The following is a 14,000-nucleotide window of genomic DNA, read 5'->3' as shown; positions in this document are numbered from 1 at the left end:
ATCATATGATTTGAATTTTATCCTGTTATAATTTAATAGTCTTTGAATATTTTAATAACTACTGATTCGACCTGAGAACCTTCTATCTTATTCCATCATTTAGCTCGAAAGTTGAATGAACAACTATCCGATGAGCCTAATAGCCGAAAAAAGAGCACAAAATTCCTAGGTATAAAGGGAACATATTTTTTGAAACCTTAGAGTTAAGGGGACGAAATTTTGCTTCTTTTTGGTATATCAATATTAATTGTGTTTTCTTATCTTCTCTATTTATCAGTATAGATGGGCTAAGTTAGAGATTTCTATGAGGATTATGATAAGATCTCATAATAGGCAAAAATAATTATAAGTTTATTATAACTTAAATTTAAGTCCATCAATATTAATTCATTCAATTAAAAATTATTGTTGCACTATCTATCATCATCCATATTACGAATATAACTCATTTTCAATTAATTACTTCTCGTGTTTAAGATTTAGAATTAGAATAAAAAATTTATAACCTAAGGCCTCGTTTGATACATGTGGTTAGGGTGCATAATATGCCCTACGACACATGATTCTCTGTAAATCAAAAACTTGAAAATATTATACTAATTTGAGAAATTTTGTATACCACCTACGAATGTGGTATACATAATATAAATCACAATTATAATAATTATTAACTTTATACAATCATGATATTAATATGACAGATAGTAAATCACGTAACACATCATTCATACAGCATAGCAGACGACCACTCTTAAGGAATATAAGTTAAATTGATCCGTGAACAGATAATTGAGTAGTAGTCATCCAAAATCGAATGGATTGGTAGGACTAAACCGTAGTGATGGGTTAATCACGAAAAAAGTAGGTATATTTATGTATGAGATCCGCATTAATAAACCTAGCTAGTAATAGTTAATTCACTTGAGATATAGATTTGGCCACCGAAATAGCAAAATACAAAATTATAAAACCCTAATTCTAAAACCCCCAGTGATCGCGCGAGCAAGCAAGCAAAGCAAGTCTCTTTCATAAATTCAGATTCCAAAATCAAGCTGCATTCTCGTCTCCTCTCCTCAATAGATACAGCTTTCGTGTATATATAATTTAGATTTAGATTCTCGCATTCACACCTTGGCTTGTATGGATTCACAAGATTCCTCCGCTCCGCCACCCCACCACCACCACCACCACCACCCGCACCCCCACCCCCACCCCCACCCGCACCCGCAGCCGCCCTTCTCCGCCCACCACGCCATGCTGATGGGCCATCAGCACCCCCAAATTCAACAGCACCCCTCCAACAACTCCTACCTACTGCCCAACACCAACAATTCCGTCGCCCCAACCACCTCCGCCGCTGCCTCCAATTCCACCATGATGCACCAGCAGCAGCAGCAGAACCCCCGCTTCCCCTTCAACTCCATGCCCGCCGCCCCCCAGAAGCCGCTGGATCACCAATTCTCCGATGTGTCGCCCTCGGGAAGCGCCGGCGGCTGGTTCAGCGCCGAGCCGGCCAGGAAGAAAAGGGGCCGCCCGAGAAAGTACTCTCCTGATAACAGCATTGGTCTAGGCCTGTCTCCGGCGCCGGTCACCCAGATTTCGCCGGCTGGGGGCCACGTAGATCCCGGAGGGGGCGCTGGGACCCCTTCTTCTGAATCTCAGGTCAAGCGCCACCGTGGCCGCCCTCCGGGCTCCGGAAAGAAGCAGTTGGATGCTCTAGGTTTATCCTCTTATTCTTTTTCATCCTTGTGCTCTAGTTAATAGTTGTTGATCTTGATGTTTTTCTCTTTTGGTGACCAGGAATTCCAGGAATCGGTTTCACACCCCATGTCATTACTGTTAATTCTGGAGAGGTAAATTGCTTATGCTAGCTTTCTGATGCTAAGAGTTTTTGTTGATGAAGTTGGTTTTCTTTTATTCATTGTGTCCCATCATTTTTGACATTGCAATACTACTGTTTTCGAGACTTGAGATAAGCGCTGGTTGGGTGGGTTTATAGCTTTGAGATTCAGGTCTTGTGCTTCTTCAACCTTTGGGTTTCGTCTCCATGTTTTGTAACTGAATTTTGTTTTAAGCAACTGGTAAGGTTCAAATTTTGTTAAGTTATGGGAGAAAACGTTTACAAGATATTGTCCCTAGTATGTTTTTAAGGAATTTTCATGAGATGCTTGTTTATTTTGCCAGCTGGAAATTTAATAGAACTATCAACCAACAATGACTTCTAGAATTTTTTTGAACTTCATGCTTTTATGTTAATGAGTGTTGTGCTTTTATTTAAAAGCAAGCTTGGAAATAAACAAGCCTGTGCCTTCTAGTAGCGAATGTTGTTGTTTAATTCACAAACAGGCATAGCAGGTTCTATCTCAACATTTTTGATTCAGAACATAATTCCTTTAACCAAATTCAAATATTCTTACCATTGATATGCTCAGCAGACCTCAAATTTCTCTCAGTATTCTTCTCTCTGCACTAATGGCAAGGACATGGAACCATTGAACATAATTAAATATCTACTTTCAAACCTTGTATGGCTCTTAGAGCACTTAAAAGTCCTGAATGTCAATAAGATTGAAGTGAGGATTAAATAATGAATTAACCAAACTCTCTGATGTGATTAACTGTACCTTGGATATACCCTAAGATATTTTCTGTAGGCTAAATTTGTTAAAAGAAGCTCAGATAGGAAAAATGGCAGAGTGTTATGGGGGTTTATCATTCCTGTCTCCTGTTGGTGATTTTGGCTGTACAGGAATAGGCAAATGTTTGAGGATAAAGAAGAATCCTTGGATTATGCATGGTATTAAGTTCAAACCATAGTTGCTTACTGGGCCTCAAATCACAAAGAGGTCAAGGCCTTCTTTTGTTTTTTGTTTTAGATGTTGCTAGAGAATCGAGTTGTATGTGCAGTCAGGATGAGTTCTCGTTTTAGGGGATTACTGATCCCTTTGTCGTTCTTAATTCATCGATCTCTTAATAAAACTCTTACTTCTTACAGAATAATGATCACGATCAGAGAAATCTTAACATTCCAAGTTATTCTAGTACCATGTATGAGATTCCTACAGTTATATAATTCAAAACATGGGATCTTTTCAATTTGGCAACTGAATCCTACTTTATGTCCAAAAATTCATTTAAAATATGTTTTAAATATTAAGGCAATGCAATGAGGCAACACTGTACTATATAAGTTCTAAAAGTTAAGCTATTTTGGTCCATTTGTTGCAATGTTATTGCTTCTTTTTGACTTGGCATGGAGATGCGAGTTTGAAAAGATTATTACTTTGCATTGTTCTGTTGAAAGTCGTGGTTACTAATTTGTTAATTTGTGTCAATAATTATAATTTACCTTATTGAATTAATTGGGAAAAGATACACATTTGAGGAGAATAAAACCTTATTTTGGGGTGTCCTACATTGTTAGATATAGAAGCAATAAACAAGGGGTATGGGGGTATAGGTAGTTATATCTTTCTACATAACCTGTTATCCTTAATCTAGAACTCAACAATAACCAGTATAGGAGAAAAATGTTTTTTTATCGGCTAACCTTCGAAGCATCAATTTGTATGGCATTGAACTTTAGATCTCTTATTCTTTTATTTTAGCATATGGGTTCGGTACTTGAGGCTAAACTAGAAGGTTAATGCACAATTTGGTATTCCTGCCCAAGTTTGCTGAGACCAAAATTGTTGTACAGCATTTGTAACATATATTGCAAAATTTGTGTATGTATAGAGCATCCTTGTATGCTAGTTTGGTTTCTTCCATATCCATATCCACATATCCTAAATGTTTAAAAGTAAGAAATCGAATTCGGTATGTACCTTTACTGGACTATACCCAAGACCAACTCCAAGGAACATGGACCAGAAGACAAACAGTATAATTATGAAGCATAAAGATTAATATTAAACTTTATTTTGCGAACCATGGTACTAGTGGTTCAGGATGCAACTCTTGGTTAACGAGTTGGGTGATTTGCTTTTTCTATTTTTGACATTAAAATTCTATTAGGACTTGATTTTAACTTCTTCTTTGTTGTTTAATAATGGAAATATGGAAAATAGGGGTTAGTTATCTTAGAAAGAAAATAAGATATCAGTGTTTGTAAAAGAAAAAAGAAAGGTGGAGTACATTTAGGTGAAAGAGTTTCAAATGCAAAAGCCCTTGATAATCCCAGTTAGTGTTTGAACTTATAGTTTATGTTTCCTCCTTTTCTTTTTCGTTAAAGTTTAAATTTACCAAGATACAATCAAAATTTCTGAAAAGGAAAAGAAAACGCAGTAATCAAACTAAATTGTTTGATACAACTCATTATTTGTTTTGGTAAATTTTTTATGTATAGTGTAATGAGTGCACAACCCAACATTTAAATAACTTTATATTCCTCTATAGGTAATTTAAGTTTTGGATAGATTTGTAAGTCCAGCTTCAGTTACTTTGAGTCCAATGATGCCAGCGATAGCTACCATCATTTCATAATGCATTACAGATGTTATGTTTGTTCCATTATTGATTTGGTCACAATTTATTGTTTTGTCACGTCAAGGTTACCAACCTGAATTTTACTAGTTCAAAGCTGTCCATTTTAGTGATAAGTGCCTGTGGCATTCTATGTGATGCTATAGCGACAAGGTCTCAGTTTCCTTTCTCACAGAGCCCCTATCTCTAAAAAAACAGCAATAAATAAACTGCTAGACATATCTTGGAGTTTCCTATAAAATTATCGACCATATTATGCTTGATGAAAAGACTGATACTTCTTGTTTGATTGATGTTTTTGGGTTCTCATTTTTGTAGGACATAGCTTCAAAGATAATGGCTTTCTCACAACAAGGACCACGTACAGTCTGCATTTTATCTGCTAATGGTGCCATCTCGAGTGTGAGCCTACGCCAACCAGCGACACCTAGTGGCCAGATCAACTATGAGGTGGGTGCTACTCTGTTATGATATGCCTTATGTTAAATGTAATTTTAATGTGTCACTATTGTTCTTGTGCCTGAAATGCTTATATCTAAAAAGAAGGAATGCAATTGGCTACCTATGACCTATGTAGATAGTGTTAAAATTAATATCTACATGAGCTTACTGTATGGTTGCATAAATAATGGTATTTTCACATCTAAATATTGGAATTGGTTTTATGCTTGCTGTACAGGAAATTGTAATATTAGGAAACTTTGCCAGTTTCTATTTCCTTCAGTTTCTCATCCTCTCCCTAATCTCTTGGACCTTTATTTCCTGCATCTACATATAAATTCCATGTATATGCCCCTGTAAATGAATTGATAAAAGCTCTTAGGCACAAGTTCTGTAAGTATGTTTATCAGCATGACAGCATCTATGGCCTTCAGTCTCATTTATTCTGATACTTCATGTATTGGTCCATTTTATCCTCATAATTTTAAAATTTTGTACTTCCTCAAATATCTTATGTGGGAAGCTCTTGCATTCTTGATTCCCATCTTTATGGCCTGTCATGATTTCTGTGCAGTCAAAGGCTGAAAGGAAAGATTTTCATTTGTTGTGAGATGCTCTACTATAAGGGGGTGTTTACTTTGAATGATAGGATGGATAGATAAAAATTATTCAACCTAATCTACCATTTACTTTTATGGATTAATAAATTTTGAAATTGTTTGACCATCTTATCCTTAAAATACTCAATCTATGTTTTATCAATCAATCGTATCACTCAAAGTAAACGCCCCTAACAGAACAATTTGAAGCACTTGTGCATCAGTTCTTTCCTATTTTAGAATTCATTTTCTTTGATAAGGGAGAGCTCATTGTGTAAATATAAACTAGATACTTCCCATCATTTAAATAAAATATTGCCAGATCCTCCAGATTTATGTTTCTGTTGTAGTTGGGATTGGGTGTTAAAATATCATAGTCCAAGCAAACATCAAATGTCAATTTTTAGATTACTTTTGAGATTATATTTGGTAATACTTCTTGAGGCGTTCCTTGTTTCCTAAACATGATAGTTTGCACTCTACATCTCTACCTGTATGCGACAAGTGTATGGAATCCAAAATAATTATTTTGGCTGTATATGCTTCAGAAAGAAAAGAAAAAGAAGGGAAATCTGCTCATGTCGCTAAAAACTTTGATTAGGTGTTTTGCACCTTAGCCCTTTACATAATTCACATGAAATATCAATCCTTTGATAGTTCAAGCATTTATGATATATTCTGATGCTTACTTCCTTATTGTTTGTTCTAGGATTTTAGTACCACTTTTGTTCTTTAAAATTAATAATCTTTTATTCTGCACTCTGGATAAATTAGGGTATAGTTGGAAAATTATTTGTCAAAATTTTCTTTTCCAAGTATATTCTTAATACATGTTAAAAGGAGAAGGAGATTATATTGGTGGGATAGAGGGAGTATATATATGATTAACTTTAGAAGTTCATTCAGAGTTCGATTTGAACTGCATAAACATTGGCTATTTTTTTTTATGAATTAGTTCTATGCTTTAGTTTGTTCTTAGCATATCATGATATGGGTTATTCATGAATTGACAGGGCCGGTATGAGATCATCTCTTTATCAGGTTCCTTCCCAACATCGGAGAGCAACGGTAGCCGAACTGGCGTGCTGAGCGTGTCATTGGCAGGGTCTGATGGCAAAGTAGTGGGTGGTGGGGTTGTTGGAGTTCTTAAAGCTGCATCACCCGTTCAGGTTATATCTTTTACCACCACCTGTGTTTAATTTCTGTCGATCACAAGACACCTTCTCGACCACATTTTCCTTTGTCCAGGTTGTCGTGGGGAGCTTCATTGCTGAAGGCAAAAAGCCAAAGGGCGGTGGGCCCTCATCCAATCTGCCTTCGAATATGTTGAATTTTGGTACTCCGGGCACACGGGCCAGCCCTCCCTCTGGCGGTGGTTCGAGTGATTCTGCTGACGACAATGATGGTAGCCCTCTCGCTCCCGGGTCAGGACCGTATGGGAATGCTGGACATCCGGTACATAACGTGCCAATATATTCGAATATGGGTTGGCCTAACTCCATCAAAATGTAAGCAAAATGGTAACGTACTAGGCTGGCTGCAAACGCTAACATACCCACCCCAGATAGAGAGCTCTTTTCCTTAGTTGTTTTTATCTGTAGCCTTTACTAGGTATAATACCCTTTTTACTTTTCTCATTCGGATATGATGCGTGATTTCTTGCTAACGGCTTTGCAGAATTAATTTGCATTCTTTTACCATTATCTCCGCTTCACATTTGGTTGCGATTACATAAAATTGCCATACAACTTGTTGGTGAATACTGATGTGATCATGCTTTCCTTGGGCTAAAACAAAATTCTGAGCTTTGCATATGCACATTTTATTTTATTTACTTTTCACTGCCTCACGTCTTGTGGTCATATTCAGGTTTTATTTAAGCTAATTTTGAAGTAATTCATGACACTAATTGTTTGTCTTGATGTTGATCTATATTTTGATACGGCATACTTTATTCTACATATGAATACATAAGTAAGTGCTTTAAATAAGTTCAGGCATATATTTTATTAAATACTTCTATCGTTCATAAAGAGTACACAATAATTATGTTATTTAACATTCACGAACACTTATTAATCAAAAAACTATTTTTGACCTGTATTCAATTCAATCACAATAACTCATTTCTATGCTATGAGGCTTTTTATCCACCAAACATATATAAATTGACTATTTTATTAAAATTTATGTTAAATTCAATGTTGTATTCAGTCTTTGTGGATGATGAAAGTTATAAATTAGTTTCAATTTTTAGATAGTGAAAATTTGCCGTATATGCTTTATTTTGTTTAATGAATTTGTAGTTAGGTGTGCGTGTATTGGCTTAATGGTAGGAGATTAATGCCTAAGACTTGAGGTCATTTGTTCAAGTCTTCCTTGCGCGATCTTTAAATTTTTATTTATTTATTTATGTAATTTATCAAAAAAAAAAAAAAACGGAATTTGTGGTTTAGAATTTAAAGTGGTGAAAATTTTACTTTTTTATTCATTATTTTTTGCATTTAAGTTATAATCCTGGTGAACTTATATAAATTTATTTTATATGATAAATTTGATTTATATAATAATCACTCTTTATACTCTTTTCGTCCTCTAAATTATTATTCATATTTCTTTTTTGGTTCGTCCCTAAATAAGTATTCAATTTTATTTTTGGTAAATAAACCTCATATCACTAAAACAAGAGTGAAACTCTTATTCTATTTATACACATTTAATTTATCCATTTTTTTAAAATTCGTATCGTTCTTAAATAAATATTCATTTGGGAGACAGATAAAGTATAAAATATTGCATGAAAATATGGCCTTCCTGTTCTTTTTCTCCCCCTCCCCCTTCTCTCTTAATAAGTGTATGCAGGGGCGGAGCCAGACTTTCGGCACGGGAGTTCCAATTTTTTTTTCCCGATAAAATTAATAGTTAAAAAAAATAAAAACAAAAAATAAAATAAAAATAAAATAATAACCATTAACACAATTAGAATGCCATTTAAGTTACATAAAAAGTTAAAATAAAATAAAATAAACATAACATTTATTTCCTATTTTTCATATTCTAGAACCTCTCTATAATAGCATCATTAGTACAGTAACATTTATAAATATATTCCGAGAGAGAACTCATAATTGGCAGAAAAATAGAACCTAATTTCGTGTAAACACTGAAAAATAAAAATAAAGAATATAGTACTAGAAACAACTCATAATATACATATGTAAAAATTATTATTTGGCTGAAATTACGAATGGGTAGTGATGAGGGATAAGATCCTCATCAACGCAGGCCATTGCACTCAACGGTTATTTTCATATTACTCATTACTATATACATATGTGGAGGAAAACTACCTGCGCAGGTAAATGATGAGAATCCAATAAATAAAGGAGAATTCGATGGAGGACAGTGCAGATTAGGAATCCAACTTAGAACCTGATCAGATGGAGGCCTTAGAAAGCCTTACCTACGCTGCCATGTTCGAAGCCCTATGTCGCAGCCTGACATCTAGCCAGTGATAGCGTAGACTGGGTATCGATACGACTAATAAAAAGATAAGGTAAAACAAGGGAAACTAGACAACTCATCAAACGGAAGCTAATAATAAGTCATGCTAAAAATAAATAAAATATCATCAACATTTATAGAAATACTATCGGCTTCATAAATCCAAAAGTATTAGGATTCTCGTCAACAAAATTAAAGGGAGTTTAGCTAAATATTTACAAGGATTCATATTGTTCAGGGTAACGCATCAAAACGTGATCAGACTATATGTATGAAGACATATAGCTGAGAGTGAAATTCTCGATTAAGTTCCAAAAATAATCTTCAACTTATTAACACTACCGTATGGGAACAGAATACGGTACAAAAGTCATTTAAAACAAACATCCCGCCAGCAGCCAAACATTCTCCCTCCTTGCTCATCCTGCACATTTAGAAATACATGCAGGGCTGAGTACAAAGTACTGAGTGGACATAAGCCGAAAAATAATAAAACTCGCTCTTAGAGCTATAAATTTAACTTGCCACATAAGCTATACACATGGGTTTTACTCAAAAGAACCCGCATAAGCAGTTGAAAAATCATCGTAAATAAATGAACGATCGACTGCAGTCAAAATACTCAGCATGTAGTACCACTTCTACAACTCATCATCATCAAGGTACTGAGAAGTAGGCCTCCTTCTCAAGCACTGTAATCGGCCGACCCGATAGACAGCTCACAGTCATTTCTGACTGGCCGACCCGAAAAATAGCTCACGATTACCTTTGTGTACACAATCCCGCTTTTGGCAGGACCCGAATTCGTCTCAACCGTAGAGGGTATAACGTACAGGCTCGTCGTCATCAAAACTCAGCAAGTTAATTAGTTCAAACATCAATTTACCTCAAATCATTTTTAAAACTCATAAACATCATCATAATCATCATTTAGAAAGCCAGTAATAGGGGTATTAGAAAGTAATGCCCACCTGACGATCTTAGCTTTAGTTCTCGCAACTTCGGAGTGATCTCACCTACACCCTCGACTCGTATCTTCAGATATCGTCATTGGCGTAGACGGTTCATGTGATAAAATAAATATGAGTAAGACAATTCCTCACTAAATTCACTGTTCTCATCTTAGTACTACTCTTCGTTTTTCATTACTATCTCCCGACTTTAGCAATCTTATACTAATAGCACTTCCTGGTAATCACTATCTCTACTCTTGACTTGTCACCTAATTTTAGGTCTAATTTCTATCAAGGAGCTAACTCCTAAATAATCAAATCCTAATAGCAGATAGCAATCACATACTTAAACTCATTTTTGAAAAATCAGTAAAATATTTTAGTTGGGGAATAGTTCCCAAAAATTTAATTTAGAGAGCCAAAAATATTTTATAAAGCATTCTTGAAGCAGTTGACTCAACTAGAAACACCTCTAGATTGACTTGCAATAGAACAAGGACATCCTAGTAGTGGTAAGTTAACCCAATGTCGTCTCTCAAGGAAGATCTTTAATGGCTTTTAATTATGTCACGAGAAAGCAGTAAACTTGGATTATTAAACTAAAACTTATAATTAAAAACTTAATTGAAAACCGAACTTAGAATTAACTAGGCGAATTAAACTATTAAACCCTAGGCAAGATTAAACAATTAAAGTAAAGATTAAACGATTAAAGTAAAGGCAACTAAGAATTTAAACACTTGTAAAAGCTTCTAATCTAATGGACATAAAACGAAAGTGCAGAATTTAAAGGAAAGCATAAACATAATGAAAACGCATAATTGAAATTGCATAATTGAAAGTGCAGAATTGAAATTGCATAATTGAAATCAAAGCATAAACATAACAAAGCAAGTAAATTAAAATAAATACGGAATACCATAAAACATCTCGAGAAGCAACCTGTCACTTGATTACAACTCTAAACGGAAAACTAAAGTAAAACTTGAATTAAAAGCTAACTAAGAACGAAATCTAGAAAAACTTAAAGAACTATGAAAGCAATAAAAACCGTAAAGTAATTTTGATGCCTAAGATCTAAGCTACTCTTGGAACGAAGGCTAAAAGATAAACTAAGTGCCAGAGGCAGAAGATGTACGTATTTCTTGATTCAAGTTCAAGCCCCTTTTATAGACTCCATTCCACAACCCTAATTACCATCAAAATCGGCTTTGCAAAACTGGACTCTTTAAGATAAGCATCGTGCATTCAAAGGCAAGTCCAGCTGGCAGCGTGCTCTGTAAGTAATGCGGTAGCTCTGGCGAAAAATCGCCAGCTCTGGAAACGTAAGCGGCTCTGGAAAAGAATGGCAAAGCTGGAAGTCAGCTCTGGAATTAGCTCTGGCGAAATATATTGACTCTGGCCCGTAAAGTCAGCTCTGTCGAGTTTAAGCTCTGCTCTGACAAGTTTGTTCTGCTCTGGAGAATTCAGCTCTGACTATGGAAGTTCAGCACTGGAGATTTAGCGAGCTCTGGAATGTTCAGATCTGGATATGGTGAGCTCTGCTCTGGCATGCGACTTTTCAGCTCTGCTCTGGCGCGGCCTTTTCAGCTCTGCTCTGCCACGGGCTTTTCAGCTCAGCTCTGCTCTGGTGCGGACTTTTAGCTCTGGACACTAGTTTGCGTCTAAGTACGCAATTCTGACCCAAAATCTCCAACATCACACTCTTCCATATATAAAATCAGAATCTCCTGCAAAGCATAAAACAAACCCATAAACGCACCAAATTCCAGGATATTTAACTCAAAATGAACACATGCAAACCCCAAAAATACGAACAATTAAGCATTAATCAGCAGTTATACAAAATATGTCACATAAACAAGTTATGGCATTTATCTCATTCTTTATAAACGAAACTCTGCATGCCTTCGTCAGAAAATTCTCGCAAATTCACATTAAACTCTCTCGATACTCAATGGTACAATTATATGATTGAATGACTCAAGAAAAATCGAACTCGGCTTCCCCTTCAATTATTCATATTTAGTTTATTGAATTATCATATAGATAATAAAGACCTAATTTTAGGTAAATTTAACTCGGGAAAAATTTCATATATATATATATATATATATATATATATATATATTCCAATAACATTTTCATGAATTAATATGGTGTATAATCATCACCATTAACTTTGAAATTAATAAGAAAACAAAAGTAGGAATTTCTTTTTTTGAACACCTACAATTTCCACTTCTACTATGTTTCAACATTAAAGGATAAACTGATTCTCCTCGGAACTCCCCTGGGTCCAAGACTCATACCATTGAAAACCTCTTTGAGTCTAGTTTCATTTAAAAAAAAGTAGGTTGAAAAACTCTAAGGTGATTGGTATGATGGAATGGAATGATGGTTCAATGGAATGAAGGGGGGAAATGAATGACAAATCTTGGTGATTCTTTTGCTTGGTAAGCATAAGGAATACAAAAGGAATGGAATTGTAATTCCTTGTTTGATTCCATTCCTATGATTGGTAGCTAAAAATAAATTCTAGGAATGGAATGGAATTATTTTGTTTTACTAAATTAACCTTTACATCATAATATATCAAATTGGCATTATTTTGCATCTCTCTTCCATCTCTATTTTGTGTTATGTTTATAAGGACAACCAAATTATACAACCAAAATTTGCACAAGGGTAAAATCGAAAAGAAAAAAAAAATCGAATATTAATAAAATTATTTTTTTTTTGGAAAAAAACAGACTTCTTTTCCATGCATATTACTACACAGAAACATGCACCCCTCTTCCCCCACCCCATTTTTTAAAAAAAATTTCTTGCTCCCCTCAGCCCTACCCCAACTTTTTTATTTTTCTCGCTACCCCACCCACCCTCCCCCCCCCTCAGTTTTTTTATTGCATGTTCAGGTTCACCAACAAACTTTTCCCTAAGAATTGGATCTTGAGTTGCAATACCAATAGGGCATGTGTCTTTGTGGCATTTTTGCATCATGATGGATGGGTGTGGGTGTGGGGGTGACGAGTAAAAAAAGAAAATTGGGTGTGGATTGGGAAGGGTGGGTGGTGAGAAAAATTAAAATAAATAAATAAATTGGGGGGTGGGGGTGGGGGGTGGCGTGGTGTGGCATGGCAAGAAAAACTAAAAAAAAGTTAAAATTTTCTTTTTTGTGGGGGTGGCGAGAAACATAGAAAAATAAAATTTTGGGGGGTGGGGGTGGGTGGAGTGGCGAGAACAACTAAAAAAAAAATTGGGAAGGGGTGGATGGGGTGTGGAGGTGGTGAGAAAAATTAAAAAAAAAATATATATAACTTTTTTTCGCGGGGGTGGCGGGGTTGGGGTGGGGGTTGGTGGGGTGGCGAGAAAAAAAAATTATTTTTTGGGGAAGGGGTGGGTAGGGGGTGGGGTGGGGTGGGGTGGGGGTGTAAGTGGGGTGGGGTGGGTGCAAAATATATAAGGGTAATTTTGTCAACACCTAAATTTAGGTTAATTAGAAATGGAATGGAATGGCTAATACCATGTTGAGGGGATGAAATGATGATTCCTATATGTAAAGGAATGGTGATTCCTTTAAAAATGGTGATTCGTAAAAGAAAACTATACCAAGCAAATGAATGGAATGGAGGTAGGAATCACCATTCCATTCCCATCTCCATTCCACCATACCAATCACCTCCTAAGCTATGATGCACAGATTCTTCAAAAATTAGCATGTACGGCGAATCAGATTCTTTTAGGGTGCGATTCTCTCGGATTCTCGTCAGATTCGCACCCGATTTGCCGCGTGGCGTATCTTTTAAAACAATTTATAAAAATAAACAGGATTTGCAAATTTCATAGGCGAAATTCACGTTTCTCGTGCACGAAAGGCCTACACAAGGTTATTTTGATAATTTTTATTTTCAGTGTATAATCCCTTAGAAGTTATTAGCTAGTGTGAATTAACTACCCCGGGCAACATCCACTCTTCACGTTGGCCTCTCATTAAAAGTGTTTTGCCCAAAGTGCA

General features: G+C 35.6%; 1 protein-coding gene across 1 annotated transcript; it reads left to right on the top strand.

The window, feature by feature from the left end:
- Positions 1-791: 791 nt before the first annotated feature.
- LOC130992758 (AT-hook motif nuclear-localized protein 8-like) lies at positions 792-7,228 on the top strand. Its single transcript, XM_057917502.1, has 5 exons — positions 792-1,720; positions 1,801-1,853; positions 4,804-4,935; positions 6,539-6,694; positions 6,774-7,228. Exons 1-5 carry the CDS (start codon positions 1,141-1,143, stop codon positions 7,035-7,037), a joined length of 1,185 nt encoding a protein of 394 aa, XP_057773485.1. The 5' UTR covers positions 792-1,140; the 3' UTR covers positions 7,038-7,228.
- Positions 7,229-14,000: the final 6,772 nt, after the last annotated feature.

This window comes from Salvia miltiorrhiza, chromosome 7 (assembly GCF_028751815.1).
Source record: "Salvia miltiorrhiza cultivar Shanhuang (shh) chromosome 7, IMPLAD_Smil_shh, whole genome shotgun sequence".
NCBI lineage: Eukaryota > Viridiplantae > Streptophyta > Magnoliopsida > Lamiales > Lamiaceae > Salvia > Salvia miltiorrhiza.
Note: the sequence above shows the minus strand (reverse complement) of the source record. Positions and strands in the feature narration are given on the sequence as shown.